The 17178-nt window shown below is 41.8% G+C and overlaps 1 protein-coding gene across 1 annotated transcript in view; it reads right to left on the bottom strand.

Annotated features, from left to right (window-relative positions):
• Positions 1–17178, bottom strand: part of RELL1 (RELT like 1) — a 72212-nt gene that overhangs the window by 10651 nt on the left and 44383 nt on the right. Inside the window, exons 4-6 of the mRNA XM_003927507.4 lie at positions 14754–14811; positions 11201–11437; positions 7692–7830 (exon numbers count right to left, since the gene is read on the bottom strand). Coding sequence (XP_003927556.1) covers positions 7695–7830; positions 11201–11437; positions 14754–14811 — 431 coding nt within the window. The 3' untranslated portion in view covers positions 7692–7694. The remainder of the gene's footprint in view (positions 1–7691; positions 7831–11200; positions 11438–14753; positions 14812–17178) is intronic.

Genomic DNA, 17178 nt, shown 5'->3' on the forward strand with positions numbered 1-17178 from the left:
CTGAATGGCTCACAGACCTGGACCTGATCCAGGCAGAGCCTTAAAATCCATCAGCTGCTCATCAGATGATCCCACAGGAGGCCAAAGGAGGCAATCCCAAGGCTGGAATGATCAGTTCTGTGAGCTACTGAGCTATGTGAAGAAAGGGCAGTTGGTTTGGTTTCCTGCCAAGAAAAGCAAAGCTCCCTCATACTCCACAGCCACTGAGCATGTAAGTTCCCAAGTATAAATTTCTTCCCATACAAGCCCTCTCACTACCTAGCCCTGAGATTTTGGGGAAAATTAATTAGTCCCTTTAAGCCTGGCTCTTCATATGTAAAATAGGATATTATTTCCTACAACTCCTCAAATTGCCTTTAAAGTCCCATCCCTCACTCAGCTTTTCTCTGCAGCCAGTTCTACCTGCCCAGTCTTCAGAGAGCAGGTCCTGGGCAGATGCTAACCTCCCTCCACCTCCACATTTAAGATGAACTCGGTGGGCTCATTCTTCCACACAGGAGCGAGGCAGGCATCGTGGCGTTGCTTTTACCTTTGAGAAATGTGTTCAGCAACTGAAAACCAAGTCAGGTGGCCTAATCCATGCCTACTTTAGCTGCAGTTTCTTTTTATATTCTGTTATACCATAAGACCAGTGAATCAAGTTAAAAGGCTCCCATCAAATTGAGATCATTTTGCTTTTAAAAAATACGCATTTTTGCCAGGTGCGGTGTCTCATGCCTGTAATCCCAGCACTTTGGGAGGCTGAGGCGGACAGATCAAGAGGTCAGGAGTTCGAGGCCATCCTGGCTAACACGGTGAAACCCTGTCTCTGCTAAAATACAAAGTTAGCCAGACATGGTGGCACACGCCTGTAGTCGCAGCTACTTGGGAGGCTGAGATAGAGAATCGCTTGAACCCAGAGGCAGAGGTTGCAGTGAGCAGAAATCACGCCACTGCACTCCAGCCTGGGTGACAGAGTAATACTCTGTCTCATGGGGAAAATAAATAAATAAATAAACATATATATATATATATATATATATATATGTGTGTGTGTGTGTGTGTGTGTGTGTGTGTGTGTGTGTGTATTTTTCCTGAAAAAATTAAAGCTAGAGAGATAGACATAAATTAACTAGTAGTACCTGCTGTTTCTCACCATTACCTGCTTCCTGGAGAGTGAATAAAAGAAAAGCAATTCAGAGAACTGCAAATCAAGCAGCACAACTCCCAAGGGGGGTCCCCAAGTAGCTTCTACTATAATTCCTGTCACAGAGTCCAAAGAAAGGAGCCCAGGAGCCTTTCCTCACTGTTAGAGAAGAACACGAAGGTGGTCAAAGGTCAAGAGAGCCACCTGGCGACCAGCCACAGATGCTCAGGAGGGAGTTTGAGCCATGAAACAGTCTTGACAAAGAGGAGACTTTATTCCAAAGCAGAGCACCCGCACAGCGGTCATGCTTAGGCCGAAAACGTCGCAGCCCAACATTTCTATTTATCCCACCCTCTGATCTGTATAATGAAAAGAACTCGCCAGCAAAACTTTTCCATCGCCTTGTTACTAATTTTAACTCCACCTCTTGGAAGAAGGGAATGGTTATTTCTAAGGCCTCCTTAACGCAAACAAGAAAATGGCCCAAATTCCTAAGGGACTTGACAAATACTATCTATTTCTGAGATGTACTGAGAGTCCAAAGCTGTAATGTTCTTAAGATGTAAAAAGAAATTCACAGTCCCAAAAGTTGATGCTTGAGAAATGACCTAATAAATAACTAAGACCGCCAGGCACGATAACTGTTAGCAGTAGTGCATGTTTAGCAGACATTCTGTGCCAAAGATTGACTTATGAACTACACATACATCATATCATGTAAGTCCAGCAACAATCTCATTTTAAAGATGAAAAAACTGGGGCTTGAAAACATTAAGTAACTTGCCCAAAACCATTGGTAGCTAAGTGGCACAATTAAAAGTAAGGAGTTTAAAACCAAGCTTTTAATCACTAAAATAAATTACTAAAATAAAAACCAACACAATAGTCTGAATAATAAAAATACATAATGATAAAAGGATCAATGCAACAACAAGAAGAGCTAAAGATCCTAAATATATACGCACCCAATACAGGAATACGCAGACATACAAGACTTATAAAGAGACTTAGACTCCCACATAATAATAGTGGGAGACTTCAACATTAATATTAGACAGATCAATGAGACAGAAAATTAACAACGATATTCAGGACTTGAACTCAGATCTGGAACAAGTAAATGTAATTAACATTTATAGAACTCTCCATTTTAAATATACAAAATATACACTCTTATCAGTACCACATCATATCAACTTAGAAGTTTAAAAGAAATCTTGGTTGGCTCCTTGTTTGCTATTCTTTTCCCTCATTTTCTTTCATGTCTCCATTATTAAGGACAATTATAGGCATACCCATATTTAGACTGCATTCTAGCCCGGGCAATAAAGCAATACCCCCATCCTCTCTCCCTCTTCCTCTTTCTCTTTCTTCCTCAAAAAAAAAAAAAAAAAAAAAAAAGAAGAGTGATAAAGATGTATGTAAATAGTGAGGAAGTAATAAGGTAAACTAAGCATGGAAAATATGTAGTCTATCAAGGCCTCTAAATATTCTGTTGAAGATAAAGATAAACCATTTTTAGGCCAGGAACAAATACAGGGACACATGTCATAGTTTTAGGAGGAAAAAGCAGTTCACTTTGCATGGCCATGGAACATGCAACATTATTTAAAAGTCTACTGATTTTCTCACCACGAAGATCACTGAGGCAGCCTCCAGTGAACTGGACAAATCAGATTACTCCATATTGTGTCATATTTGTCATGATTAATTAGAAGCAACCACAGAGTCATTTGAAATAATTGGCTAAAATAAAATTCTTACTTTACTAACAGATCATGGCTGTTTTTGACCTTTTTATCACAGATATGCTTCCAAATCTTGGAAATGCCATTGCCTTACATGAGATAATTGAGCCTTTATTCCTGATATAAGTAAATTTCATAGGACAACATTTAACCTATGTCAATTTTTATGTACATGATAATTAAATAATTCACCCATTTGACATTTCTAACTCAGGAAAATTCAGAGCAGTTGTGGGCTAGAATCACAACTTTAACTGACTGTGTTGTTTCTTTTCTGGTCAACTCTAGTTCTTTACTTCTCATGTACATATAAAATGGAATAATGCTTAATTGACCGGAGGTGCTTAGTGAGATTAATCCATTTTTATATGCTTTGCAAACATTGTACAGCTAATTCCATATGTCCTCAAAAAAAAAAAAAAAATACAGAGAGATGTCTAATATTATGAATTTTTGTTTTGATAAGAGAAATGCTAACGGTAATACTACTAGAAAAACACATAGGAGGAAAGTTCCACTACACTGATCTGGGCAATGATTTTTGATAAAACCCCAAAAGCACAGGCAACGAAAATGGACAAATGAGATTTTATCAAACTAAAAAGCTTACAGCAAAGCAAACAATAAACAGATTGAAGAGACAACTTATAAAATGGGAGAAAATATTTGCAAACCATATAAAGGGTTACTATCCAAAATAGATAAGAAACACAACTCAAAAGCAAGAGAACAAATAATTCAATTTAAAAATGGGGCAAAACAGGAAGGGAGATGTTGGTCAAAGGACACCAAATTTCAGTTAGACAGGAGAAACAGGGTCAATAAATCTATTGCACAGTATGGGGCTATAGTTAATAACAAAGTATTGTATTCCTGAAAAATGCTAACTAAGAGAGATTTTAAATATCCTCACCACAAAAAAATGATAACTATGTGAGATAATATGTATGTCAATCAGCTCAATTTAGCCATTCCATAATGTATGCATGTTTCCAAACAACATGCTGTACATAATAAATATAGATAATTTTTGTCAATAATGATAAACAAAATTTTTTTAAAAATTGTAATGGGCAAAGATTCTAAATAGAAATTTCTCAAAGGAAGACCTACAAATGGCCAACAGGTATATGAAAAAATGCTCTACATTACTAATCATCCTGGAAACAGCAATTAAAACTAAAATGAGATAATACCTCACATCTGTTAGAATGACAATTATCAAAAAAAAGTGCTGATGAGGATGTGGAGAAAGGAAACTCTTGCATAACTGTTGGTGGGAAGACACATTATTAGAGCCATCGTGGAAAACAGCATGGAAGTCACTAAAAAAAATTAAAAATAGGCCTGGCGCAGTGGCTCATGCCTGGAATCCCAGCACTATAGGAGGCCAGGAGTTCAAGATCAGCCTGGCCAACATGGTCAAACCCTGTCTCTACTAAAAATACAAAAGTTTTAGCCAGGTGTGGTGGCTCACACCTGTAATCCCAGCTACTCAGGGGACTGAGGCAGGAGAATCACCTCAGCCCAGGAGGCAGATGCTGCAGTGAGCTGAGACGGTGCCACTGCACTCTGGCCTGGGCAAGAATGAGACTCCGTCTCAGAAAAAAAGAACAAAAAATTAAAAATTGAACTACCACAGGATCCAATAATCCCACTTCTCAGGACATATTCAGAGGTACTGAAATCAGTATGTCAAAGAGAGATCTGTACTGCTAACGTCCACTGCTGCATTATCTCAACAGCCAAAATATGGACTCTTCCTGAGAGTCCCCGAACAGATGAAGGAATGAAATGAAGTATAGATACACAATGAAATACCATTCAGCCAGAAAAAAAAGAAGGAAATCCTGTCACTGAAGATAAATGTTTGAACCTGGAGCACATTATGTTGAGTGAAATAAACCAGACACAGAAAGACAAATACCACGTCATCTCACTTACAGGTGGAATCTAAAAAAGCTGAACTCATAGAAGCAGAGAGAAGAAAGGTGGTTAGAGGAGGGGTGGGGGAGGGGTTGGTCAAAGGACACACAATTTTAGTTAGAGGGAAGAAATAATTCCAAGAGATCTATTGTGCAACATGGTGACTACAGTTAATAATAGTGTTATATTCTTAAAAATTGCTAAGAGAGTAGATTTGGAGTGTTTTTCACCACAAAAAAAAAAAAAATAGGTGAGTACGTGTGGCAATGCATATGTTAATTAGCTCAATTTAGCCATCGCAGGGTAGGCATATTTGAAAACATCGTGCTGTGCATGATAAATATGTGCAACTTTCATTGTCCATTAAAATAACTGATTAATTTTAAATAAAAAAATTAAAAATATAGTTACATAAACTTACTAAATCAATGTTTCCAACAAGATACTATCAGCAAATGGAAAAAAGAGTGCAGGCTTCAGAAACATGCGGCACAGAATGCTTAGGACAGGATCATTTTTAAAAAGCCAAAGACAAGTGACAATGAAGACAAGGCAGTGGCATTTGGAGGCTGAAAGCAATTCGATTTATTTAACTTTGAGGAACAAAAGCGTATTCTTCCAAGGAGAAACCCAAACACATTTTCTGTAGAAAAAAAGACACCATTTTAACCGCACTGCCAAAATAAGTCAGGCAGAGGGCAAGAGGGCAAGTTAGATCCAGCCACAAAAAAGAACTCAGGCCGACAGAGCAAGGTGGGAAGAACAGGGTAGGACATGCCCCACAGCAGATTTGGGGTTTAAAAGGGAGAAGGAACCAGAAGAGGGAGAGAGAAATCCTGCCCCAGTCTTGATAACATTCTATTTGGAATACTAAGTCTAGGTTCTGGTAACAACCACTTGAAACAACAGAAAGAAAAAAGAAACCTAACAAGTAAGTGGATATGCATTTGTATTTGAATATTTGAGTCTGTTCTACAGTAAAACAAAACACTGCAGTAAAACTGTTTGGCTAGAAATCCAAATTGGAGCCAAAACCTCTTTTAAGCTGGCTGGGCCTTCCTCACCTAAGACTTGAAGAGCCAGATGCTTCTCTTCCCAAACAGGGAAGTCCTTCACTGACTTTAATCAGAATGCTCCTCTTTCTAGCTACATGACCTTCGACATGTAACTCACCTTTCCCATTCATCAGTTTCCTCATCTGTAAAAAACTACAATCACTGTACTAACCCCATCGGAGATGTTTATAATGATGACATGTGAGAGACACATCAGTACCATGCCTGGAAGACTAGAATATTGAATTAACGTTAGCTGCCGTTATTACTCCTCTTCCTCGTCTCAAATTTCTTTTGGTTCCCTTCCCCAAGGGCACCAGTAACTGGCTGAGAAACCAATGGTAGACTTTTCTGCACTGTTTCTCTCTTTAAGAAGGCCCCTCTTCTGCTCCTAAACTTGGGAAGAGACGCCAGATCTCCCCACAGGCAAAAGTGTGAGGACTAACTAGCACTAGAAAGCTATCAGAGTCCCTGTGTCTCAGAAAATTTAGGAGCACAGAGTCGTTCCAAATTACTTCCAGAGTACCTTCAACCCTCTGAGCCCAACAGATTATCAGAAAAGCTTCACCCAGAAAGCCACATCTCTCTTTCACTCAGCCACGCTGACCAAAAATGAAATATCGCATGATAAGAATCAGTAGCTTGGATGGAGCCTTTCCACGTGCCAGGCCCTGCCTCCACACCTGCAACTTCATGGAAATCTCCCTCCCGCCCCTGAGTCAAGGAGCATCACTTTCATTTTCCAGTGAGGCTCAGAAAGCTGCAGTATCTTGCCCAGGTCCCAGTGTTAGTGAGTGGCACACTGGAACCTGAACCTGGCAGTCTGACTCCAGGGTTCATATCAGTTTTGCTGTGTCCCTGTACCTCCGAGGAACCCGCCTGACCTCTCCCTCGTGGCCCACCCTCCCCTCCCTATGTAAGTGGAAACCCTTCTGCCTTCATGTTCAGGCTCTGATGGTTCCTTGGGGCTTTTAGGGCATATAATCCCTCCCACGTCATCACCCTTGCCCTTTTACAAGGGATAATACACATGGAAAGGATAAATATCACTCAAGCTGGAACAGAAATAAAGGAGTTAAGAGGAAAGCTAAGCCACTATCAATTTATCACAGGTTTTGGTGTGTGGTGATGTTGTTTTTAAGCAGTGTCTTATAAAACTAAAATTGCCAAATCAAGAAATAAATCACTGTGGCTTTTCAATTGCCTCAAGATATTTGGTGGAAAATATTGCGATGAAGTTTCACAACTGTGACATGAAGAAAACTGGTTTCCAACAGAATAAAAGGAAAAAGCATGGGTTTGTTTGTTCCAGACTTTTTCAAGTCACAGTTTGCCTGCAAATGGTAACAAGATTACATGTCATTTGGCCTGCATGGCTGTTTTTTGAAAAAAAAACAAAAACAAACCAAAAGCTGCCAACATCTAAAATCAGTGATTTTACATTTTAGAAGTCTAGATTTTGACTTTTTTGAGTAAGAAGATGCAGCAACACTAGCTGCTTTCTACCTCGTGGTCGTGTAAGCCCTATGGGTGGGTGATGGGAATTACAGCTTCCACAATCCCCACCACGCCACATTGCCTCACAAGTAATCCTCTATCCTCATTATCACACAGGCCAAGCCCCTGGAGGCACCAAGTTTGTGACTTCTTTATAAAAAGCTCTGGACAGATAAGTAATCATGTTCAATCCCCCCTCAGTCTTAATGGGTCCAGGAAAGCTCTTCCATTTCCCTGTTAAATGTCATTCCTATGTTTCCACGGAAACCGGGAAGCTCTAAGTGCCTTCTCCTCACCCTGTGCCACCCTGCCCCCAGTGTCACCAAAACCACGGCTCACCTGCTACTCGGTGCCACTGCGTTCTCTCTTCACAGGTGTCGCTGGCACCTCCCCATTGACGCCTTCAGCCCCACTGACAGACATCAGGCTCCTCCGTTCCTTCTGGTTTGACTTGTGTTCCACTTTTGTAACTCTAAACCTGAGCGAGGAATGGGGAGAGGTGATGGGTTTGCTTTTCTAATAAACAAGAATTTGGAATAAAGCAAAAATCATCCACCCAGAGGATCTCAAATGAACTCAGCCAAAAGTTAGGACGCAAATGAAAAACAACACATCCATGAGGAGGAACATTCATTCCTACCCGGCACGTTCCCCTGGCCCCTGCCCAACCTTCCAGCTGATTTCTACTCAACCATATTACAGACTAAGCTGGATATTTTCTACAGCATGCAAAAGGCATTTAAAAATTCAGGTATTGGCCTACACCTATAATCCCAGCAGCACTTTGGAAGGCTGAGGTGACTGGATTGCTTGAGCCCAGGAGTTTGAGACCAGCCTGGGCATATGGCAAAACTCCATCTCTACAGAAATTACAAAAATTAGCCGAGCATGGTAGTATGCACCTGTAGCCCCAGCTATTTTGAGAGACTGAAGCAGGAGAATCACTGGAGCCCAAAAGGTAGAGGTTACAGTGAGCCAAGATCATGCCACTGCACTCCAGCCTGTCTCAATAAGAAAAAAAAACAAAAACAAAAAATACCTTAGGAACTCAAATATTAAATAGCTCAGAGTTGTGGTTTCTGACAATGACTTCAGCTTTAACATCAGTTTTTTGTTTGTTTGTTTGTTTGTTTGTTTTTGAGATGGAGTTTCACTCTTGTTGCCCAGACTGGAATGCAGTGGTGTGATCTGGGCTCACTGCAACCTCCACCTCCCAGGTTTAAGCGATTTTCCTGCCTCAGCCTCCCAAGAAGCTGGGATGACAGGCATGCGCCACCATGCCCAGCTAATTTTGTATTTTTAGTAGAGACGTGGTTTCACTATGTTGGTCAGGCTGGTCTCGAACTCCTGACCTCAAGTAATCCATCCACCTCAGTCTCCCAAAGTGCTGGAATTACAGGTGTGAACTACCACACCTAGCCTACATCAGTTTTTTTTTAACCACAGAAAGCTGTTTAAATGCTCAACTGGTTTACAAATTAGACTGATGTAACCAGAATGTTCACCAGAAGATGACGAACTTCTGAAAATATGCAACTATCAGGCAGTGCTATCTCAACACACACACACACACACACACACACACACACACACACACTTTCTCTCTCTATCTCTCTCTCTCTCTCATACACACTCTCACACACATACAGAAAATCAGAAGAGCCCTAGCAACACATTTTATCAGTATTAGGGTTTGAGAGTTTGTCTTTTAAAAAAACAAAAATGGGTTAATTTTCATTACAGATTAAGGAAAAGCTAAACAACGTTAAAGAACAGATTTTCATTAAAAATTAAGAATTCAATAGATGTATTCAATGTAACAGTTTTTCCAGTATATCATCAACAAATTTCTAGAGTCTTTCATAACAGCTTCTTTGTAGTTCTGGTCTTAATTTCCCTTAAAAACTATCTAAAATAAATTCTCCTTCTGTGTGCAGAATAAGATCACCAGCCCTGAGGAGAAGGCTCTGAAGAAGTGAAAGAAAGAACAGGGTAACTGTAAACACAAATCTATTCTGTCAAAGTATAAGACTCTCTCAAGTAATAGATGCTGGAAAACAGCCTGGAATCATTAAGTGCTCCTAGTAGCCAATATCCAAGAAACAGAGTTGGACTGGGGGCATTTTTGGCCATGCACAGTGGTTCGCACCTGTAATCCCAACACCTTGGGAGGCCAAGGTAGGCAGACCACTTGAGGTCAGGAGTTTGAGACTAGCCTGGCCAACATGGTAAAACCCCATTTCTACTATAAATACAAAAATCAGCCAGGCATGGTGGCAGGTACCTGTAATCCCAGCTACTCAGGAGGCTGAGGCACGACAATCGCTTGAACCCAGGAGGCAGAGGATACAGTGAGCCAAGATTGCACCACTGCACTCCAGCCTGGGTGACAGAGTGTGACTCCGTTTCAAAACAAAAAACAGCTGTGTTGAATCTGAGTTGAAAATTCCAGCATTTTTTTTAAGTCCAACAAAACATGCTTTGTCCAAACAAGCTACAGGTTCTCATTGCATTTGCATTCATAAATTCCCATGACTGCTTCTTAATAAAACAGTGTGGTCATGAGTTGTGCTGTTTTGCTGTAAGTGGCAAATAGCCTGCAGTCTTCCCCGTGATGCTTGTGCAACACAGGATGAAACTCAACTGAATTAAAATAAAAATCACATCAGCCAACATTTCTTGAGTGCATAAGGACCCAAAGCTGGTTTAAGATCTTTGTGTGAGTCACCTCATTTAGTCTACAGAGTAACTCTACGAGGTGAATGTGACTGTCCTTCTCACTTTACAGAGGCGAAAACTGAGGCACAGAGCAACGTAACGGTTTGTAAGTAGTGGTGCCTGGACTCAAAGGAGATAGAAGCAACGAGTTCAGGCTACTCTTCCCAGGGTGTTGTTGGAAGAGAGAAGGATCATGTAAGCAGCACTGTCAACTTTTGCTCAGTGCTTACCTAGTCTCATTCCAGCATATGTGTTCCTTACCACCACTCCCCACTGTCTTTCCAAATGCAACGTCAGCAATGCAGTTCCTGCGTGGGACTTGGATCCAACAGCAGAACTGCAAAAGCATCCTGCTGCAAAGATGCTTCAGGTAGGGGCAGATGGATTCATCACTTGAACTGCAAGACCTCCACCTCACATCTGGGTCGCAAGTGAAAGGCATGAGGACCAAGAAAGCCAAGACACAGAGGAAAGCACCGCCCACTAAAATAAAGCAGTCAAAGCAATTCACAGGGAACTTACAAGACAGAGACTGGAAGGCTGTGGACCAGATCCACGTCTTCTCCCCTTCCTCACACACGGCTAGATGACATTTCTCAGTTCCCTGAAAGTGAGCTTGGCTGGGTGATCGAGTTCTAGCCAGTGGAGTGTGAGCCAAAATGATACAAGCCACTCTCAGGCCTAGCTCTTTCAAAACCCCTCGTGAACAACCTTCCACAGACCTGCTCCTTTGACTGGCAAACTTGGCAAAGCCACACAGATGAACGGGGTCTGGAACCCTGGTCAAGTACCTGAAGAGCCACCCATTGATATCTCAATACTTGCCTTGGATTCCATAAGTGAAATATAAAGGTCTCTTCCGTATACAGTTGAAAATCTGGGCTTTATCTGTTAGAACAGGTAGGTACTTATTTTAATACATTTCCCATCTGATCTAGCAATACCCGTCTTTCAGGATTCTTCTGTTGTTGGAAAAACCTAGGACTCACACCAGAAAACATCCAAAAAGCCCAGAGATATAACCTGAGCCAGGCACAGATAACATATTCTACGTCTGACAAGTAAGCACAAGTCCACACACCACAGCACCCACGTCATACACAAACCAAAAGCATCTGAAGGGATCTTACCTGCCAACAGAAAGGACGGTGACCTCGCCTTGGCGCCTCGGTCGGCTCTCTCTGGACTTGCTGCTGGGCTTTATGAAGTGCCACCGTTTGTGCCTGCACCGATGACACACGTCCCTCTCGACAACACCGCCCACCGTGTGCAGATGATGGCCACAGACGTGCTTCCCTGGGGTGCCCCCTGGAGACAAAGGCCCAGGACTCACGGGCGGGCTCCCTGGTGTGCTGGGAGTCACCGGGCTAAGGTGGGGAGGAAAATAAAAAGGTGCAACTGGTTACCTACAGGAAACACCAGCGAAGGCGATCTCTCTCCCTGTAATGACAGAGCACGTTTAAATCGAAAGAAAAAAAAAAAAGCATCTTCCAATTGTACAAATGGATTTTTGTGAACTGACCTCAGACGGCAGGTACTCAGCCCTCATGATGGTGTGATGAGAGTTTATCTTAAGCAATAATAATATAATTCATGGCCAGGCACAACAGCTCATGCCTATCTATAATCCCAGCATTTTGGGAGGCCAAGGTGGCGAGATTGCTTGAGGTCAGGAGTTTGAGACCAGCCTAAGCAATACAGAGAGATCTCATCTCTGAAAAAAAATGAAAAAATTAGCCAGGCATGATGGAGCATGCCTGTATTCCCATTACTCTGGAGGCTGTGGCGGGAGGGCTGCTTGAGCCCAGGAGTTCAAAGTTGCAGTGAGCTATGATTGTACCACTGAACTCCAGCCTGGGTGACAGAGTGAGGCCCTGTCTCTAGAGGAAAAGGGAAAATGGTTTATGACTTCTAGAATGGAAACTATTGGCTGGGAATAAACCACTGCTTCTAACAGAGATCAACTGGCTTTAAAGTATTAAGTTTCTTTCTAAAACACTGATCTCCTTTCTCATAAAATCATCCGACTTTCTCACATACCAAAGTGCCTGCCTGTCACTCTAAGCTAAATACATATGCCCTGGAAAAGGGAAGAACTCAAATTCCATCAAATTATCAGATAACTTAAGAGAAAATATTTGCTCAAATCTGGCTATTACATCGAAGGAGGAAAGCCTTTAGGCGAAGATATCAAAAGTGATGTTCAAAACAGATGTTGATGGTGTTGATGACAGTAATAATAAAATAGCTAACAGTATTCTAAGCATTTGATATGTATATATTAATGGAATTAATCTTCATAAAATCTTATTATGTAGGTATTAATAATTTCTTTATTTTAACAATGAGGATATTGAGGCAGAGAGAAGTGGAGTAACTTGCCCAAGATCACACTGAGAATAAGTGCTGGATCTGAGATCCAGACCTCGAACGTTTACTTCCAGAAACCGTGCAGTTAATCACCTTGTGTATAGCACAGTGCTTTAGAAACTGTGAAGACCACTTTGATAATCTGGAATAAATCTGGCTGGACCATCCAAATATATCAAAAGCAGAAATACATAGGCCAGATGTGAGCTATTTTCTTTTTTTTTTTTTTTTTTTGATACAGAGTTTTGCTCTTGTTGACCAGGCTGGAGTGCAATAGCCCAATCTTGGCTCACTGCAACCTCCGCCTCCCAGGTCCAAGCAATTCTCCTGCCTCAGCCTCCTGAGTAGCTGAGATTACAGGCACGCGACACCACGCCTGGCTAATTTTTTTTTATTTTTAGTAGAGATGGGGTTTCACCACATTGGCCAGGCTGGGCTCAAAGTCCCGTCCTCAGGTGATCTGCCTGCCTCAGCCCCCTAAAGTGCTGGGATTACAGATGTGAGTCATCGCACCCAGCCAATGTGAGCTACTTTCAAAAGAAAAGGAGGAATTGGAACCTAACAGAGCCAAACAGAGCAGGAATCAGCCCTCTGGTGCAGGCAGAAGTAGTGACGGTGGTGTAAAGCCCAGAGCCTGATACCTGAACTGTGGCAAGAGCCCCAGAGACACACAGGAAGCCGTGACAGCAGAAACCAGCCTTTTCGGTGCTGCAAACTGGCCACCTGCACACTTAAAAAAGAAGAGGAGCCTATGTTTGAAGAGACCGCCTCAAACATAACTGACAGCCAAAAGTCTGGTACTCTTTAGGGATGCCTTCCTAATTGTTAAAATAAAAGCACACAGCAATACCTGCCTGGATTAAAATAATGTTAAATTAGCATCACATATTAGAAGGCTGAGTGCAAGAATTTAACAACACTCATTCAACAAGCATTTCTCAAATACCAGTTGTGTACAAAACCCAGTGACGGGCACTACAGGATGCCCAGAGAAGACTGAGACAAAGACACCATGAGCTAAGATGGTCAGAACACCAGCTGTCTGTGGCCAGGAACGGAACATGGGGGAAGTCATTAGCTCTTCTGTCTCTGTGACTCTATGTCTCTCCTAAACTCACCTCCTTGCACTGTGAGTTACCTTCCTAAAACACACATTCACGTGGCCATTTTGACAAACACCTATTAAACATCTAAGATGTGCTGCGTGCACAACCCACATACGACGTGGAGAAAGATCCAACCCCTTTGCCATGTCACTTGGCCTGGCCACCCTGGACCAAACCCTTCACAGGTGAGTCCCAGGCTTTCATGCTGTAGCGACTTGTCTTCTGGCCCTTCTTCCTCCTACAGCCAGCCCTGCCTCTTGTCTCTACCCTCTTGCATGCCTGGTTCAGAGGACACCTCTTCCATGAAACTTCCTGAACTCCCATTGGCCCCCCCGGGGCCCCCTAGCGCCTTCAGTTTCCACCTGCCCTACAGTGCTCTCCACTACGAGGCCTCACACACATCCCCACTCCCCACTGTGTTTCTCCACGGCAAGGGTCTGTGAATGTCCAGCTCCAGCGCAGCACCCAGCACACCGCAGACATCCCATAAACGCTCCTCATTGGAGAAACAATTATTATATAGAAATACAGTTCTCTGTAATTAATCATGAAGGACTACGCTGTTCAACAACCATAACCTAAAATAGTAACGCAAAAACAGAACGCACCACGTAGCTGCAAACCAGCTTGGCTGTTCACTTAATCATCATTGTTTGTGGAGGTCTTTCGATGCTTAAGGTATTTTGCATTTTTTATAACAACCCTGTAAAGCTGGTACTGTGGTGATCTCCATTTTACAGAGGAAGGAACTTAAACTCAGGGCGATGAGTTAACCTCCCCAAGGACAGATAGTTAATATGTGGTGCAGGCAGGACTCAACCACATCTCCCAATTCCAAGGCTGTGTTCTTGCCCTTGACCTCTATGCCTTATTTCCCATCATTATTCTCTAACACAACAGTTCTCAACCAGGAGTGCCTGTCCCCACTATGGGACACTGACAATGTATGGAGACATTATGGGCTGGCACACCTTGGCAGGGTGGGGGCAGGGGGTGCTCTGGCATCTTGTGAGTGGAGGCCAGGGACGACGTCACACATCCTGCAATACACAGGACAGTTGCACACAGCAAAGAATTACCTGGCCCGAAATATCAATAGTGCCAAAGTTGGAAAACCTGCTCCAGCAGAAGAGCATATCACATGGCTCCATAGCTGAGCAAGTAACTGAAAAGATGCCGCACTAAGAAAGAGGGGAGGCGTGCTCACCTTTCAGGATCATACAGGCTGTTGTCCGCTACCATGGCCTTTAAGACATCGGCATTTGCTAAGGAATAAAAATACAATTAAAGAATTAAAACAGAACAGAGACGATGAGTAATCACACCAGAAAAGCTGTTGAGAACACATCTGATTCAATTCTTTCAGTTCATAGATGAGGTCCTAGGGGCCTAGGGAAGGGAGAGCTTTCCCCTGGGGGCCTAGAGAAAGGAGGGTCTCCTCCAACATAACTGCATAATATGGCACCATCTGTCAATAACTTGCACCCTGCAGGAACTCAGTATGAGTGACAGAGAATCGATGGCAAGGACAGCAGATCTACTATAGGGCGGGCGTTACTTCCTACATATCAATAGCAATATAATGTAGAAGAAACCTACCCCCACGCCAACTCCACCAAACAAAAGGAACGTTTATATGCTACTGCTCTATTGCAGTTAACTCATTTTGATAAATACACTTTGAAAAATATGATAGTGAAATGTATTTCATAAGCGATCTACTGTCTAATAACTTGTATGTGCCAAAATAATTAGCTCTAAACTCTGAATACTCCTATGATATCAATTCTATCCCATCTTGAATCAGGGATGAGAGAAGATTAATTTTCCAGATGAGCTTCAGGATCATATAAGCCCTTGACTGGCCAGATATCTTAAAATGTCAAGTATCGATCACAACATATAAGTTATGTAATACACGCTGACTATAAAAAAAAAAAAAAAATCCAGATTTGTAGGTGGAAGGCCAGGCCGTCAACAAAAGCAAACTGAGTCTAAGTTTGAGTCCCCCAACCCACACCCACACCCACACCCACACCCACACGCCATGTGCTTTCTGCCTCCTTGTAGAGTGGTCAAGCTCCCCAGGACAAAAGACTGAAGGGAAGGTTCAAGTTTCTCGTGGCTATTGAATTGGCAAGGCCAAATGTTATTACTGGCTCGTAACCTTTTCAATTGATTTCTGAAGCACTGTTCTCATGACTAACCACAACAAATTCTCTAGAGACCAAAGAACAAATAAAAATCACTATTTACCAAGTAAGGCAACACAAACCTTTAATATTTAACATGCAAATGACTTCTCTAGAGGAGGAATATTAATTCTACTTCCAACTGCTGCTGTAAGTGTTAACAGTTCAGGGCTTACAATGCGGCGTTTCCCAACCTGGCTTGTGTTACTGCCCTACCCAAGAGGCTTGTTCAACTATTTTTCCCTAATCACTTTCCCATTAAAGTATAACACTGCAGATATACATTTGGTTATGTACATACACATACCTGTGCTTTACATCTAAGAGAGTGGGAATTTTTTTGGGGGGGGCCCCAATCCAATTTTTATCTTGTTAGGAAACACATCGCCCCACTGCAACCCTTGAGAACACATGGTTTTTTGTTTTTTCTTTTAAGAAATATTAATACAACCCTTAATCTTTTGCCAAGAATAATACTTTACCCTTCACAACTATCTGTGAGGATGTCTAAATGTATTTCCAAACAGAAATTTTTATCTAAACAAGATCTCCTATCATTACAAAAGCATTACTGAAAATGGATCCATAGTAACTTCTCCCGCACAACAAAGACAGTTCCTTCTGTAAAACACATTTAAGTATAATCCAGTAATGTCAGTTCATTTCCCTTTTGACTAATAAAGGAGGAATCAGAAAAATGATGTTGTTTCAGCCACTAGGTTTGGATATACAATCCCATATACAATTTTGTATTTTGTTGTATACAAAATACAGCTGTCCTCAGTATCCATGAGGGAATGCTCCCTAGATGCCTGCAGATACCAAAATCCACAGATGCTCAGGTTCCTGATGTAAAACACATCTCTCCCTCCCCTATACACCTTAGATCATCTTTAGGTTACTTATCATACCTAATACAATAGAAAATAGTTGTTATACTGTTTTGTCTGGGGAATAATGACAAGAAAAAGGTCTGCACATGTCCAGTAAGATGCAATCATCCATTTCTTTCCTAATATTTTTTATCCTTGATTGGTTAAACCCACAGATACAGATCTCATGGATATGGAGGGCTGATTATATATAATCATTTGCCAGCCCATACTTACTCTGCCAACATTCACCAAACCTCAAAACTATAAACATAAAAAAGAGGGATAACAACATCAAAAGGTACTCAAACAGGGACAGCACTAACACCACATTCAGAAGTGGACTTTTTAAAATCAAATGTTGAAAATTGCTGCCTGAGAAAAACCAATCACCTGTAAAATGATGACCACCTCTAAAAAGAAACATCAAGTTACAGAATGATTCCCGGAAGGTAAGATATATTAAAATCATTACTAAAACTTGCTTGTTATAGACATTGTGTTTCTCGGTTATTCATGAATTCTTGTAACTCCTCTGTATCTCTCAGGAATAATTAGTAAACATCCC

This window comes from Saimiri boliviensis, chromosome 3 (genome assembly GCF_048565385.1).
Source record: "Saimiri boliviensis isolate mSaiBol1 chromosome 3, mSaiBol1.pri, whole genome shotgun sequence".
In the NCBI taxonomy this organism is placed as follows: domain Eukaryota; kingdom Metazoa; phylum Chordata; class Mammalia; order Primates; family Cebidae; genus Saimiri; species Saimiri boliviensis.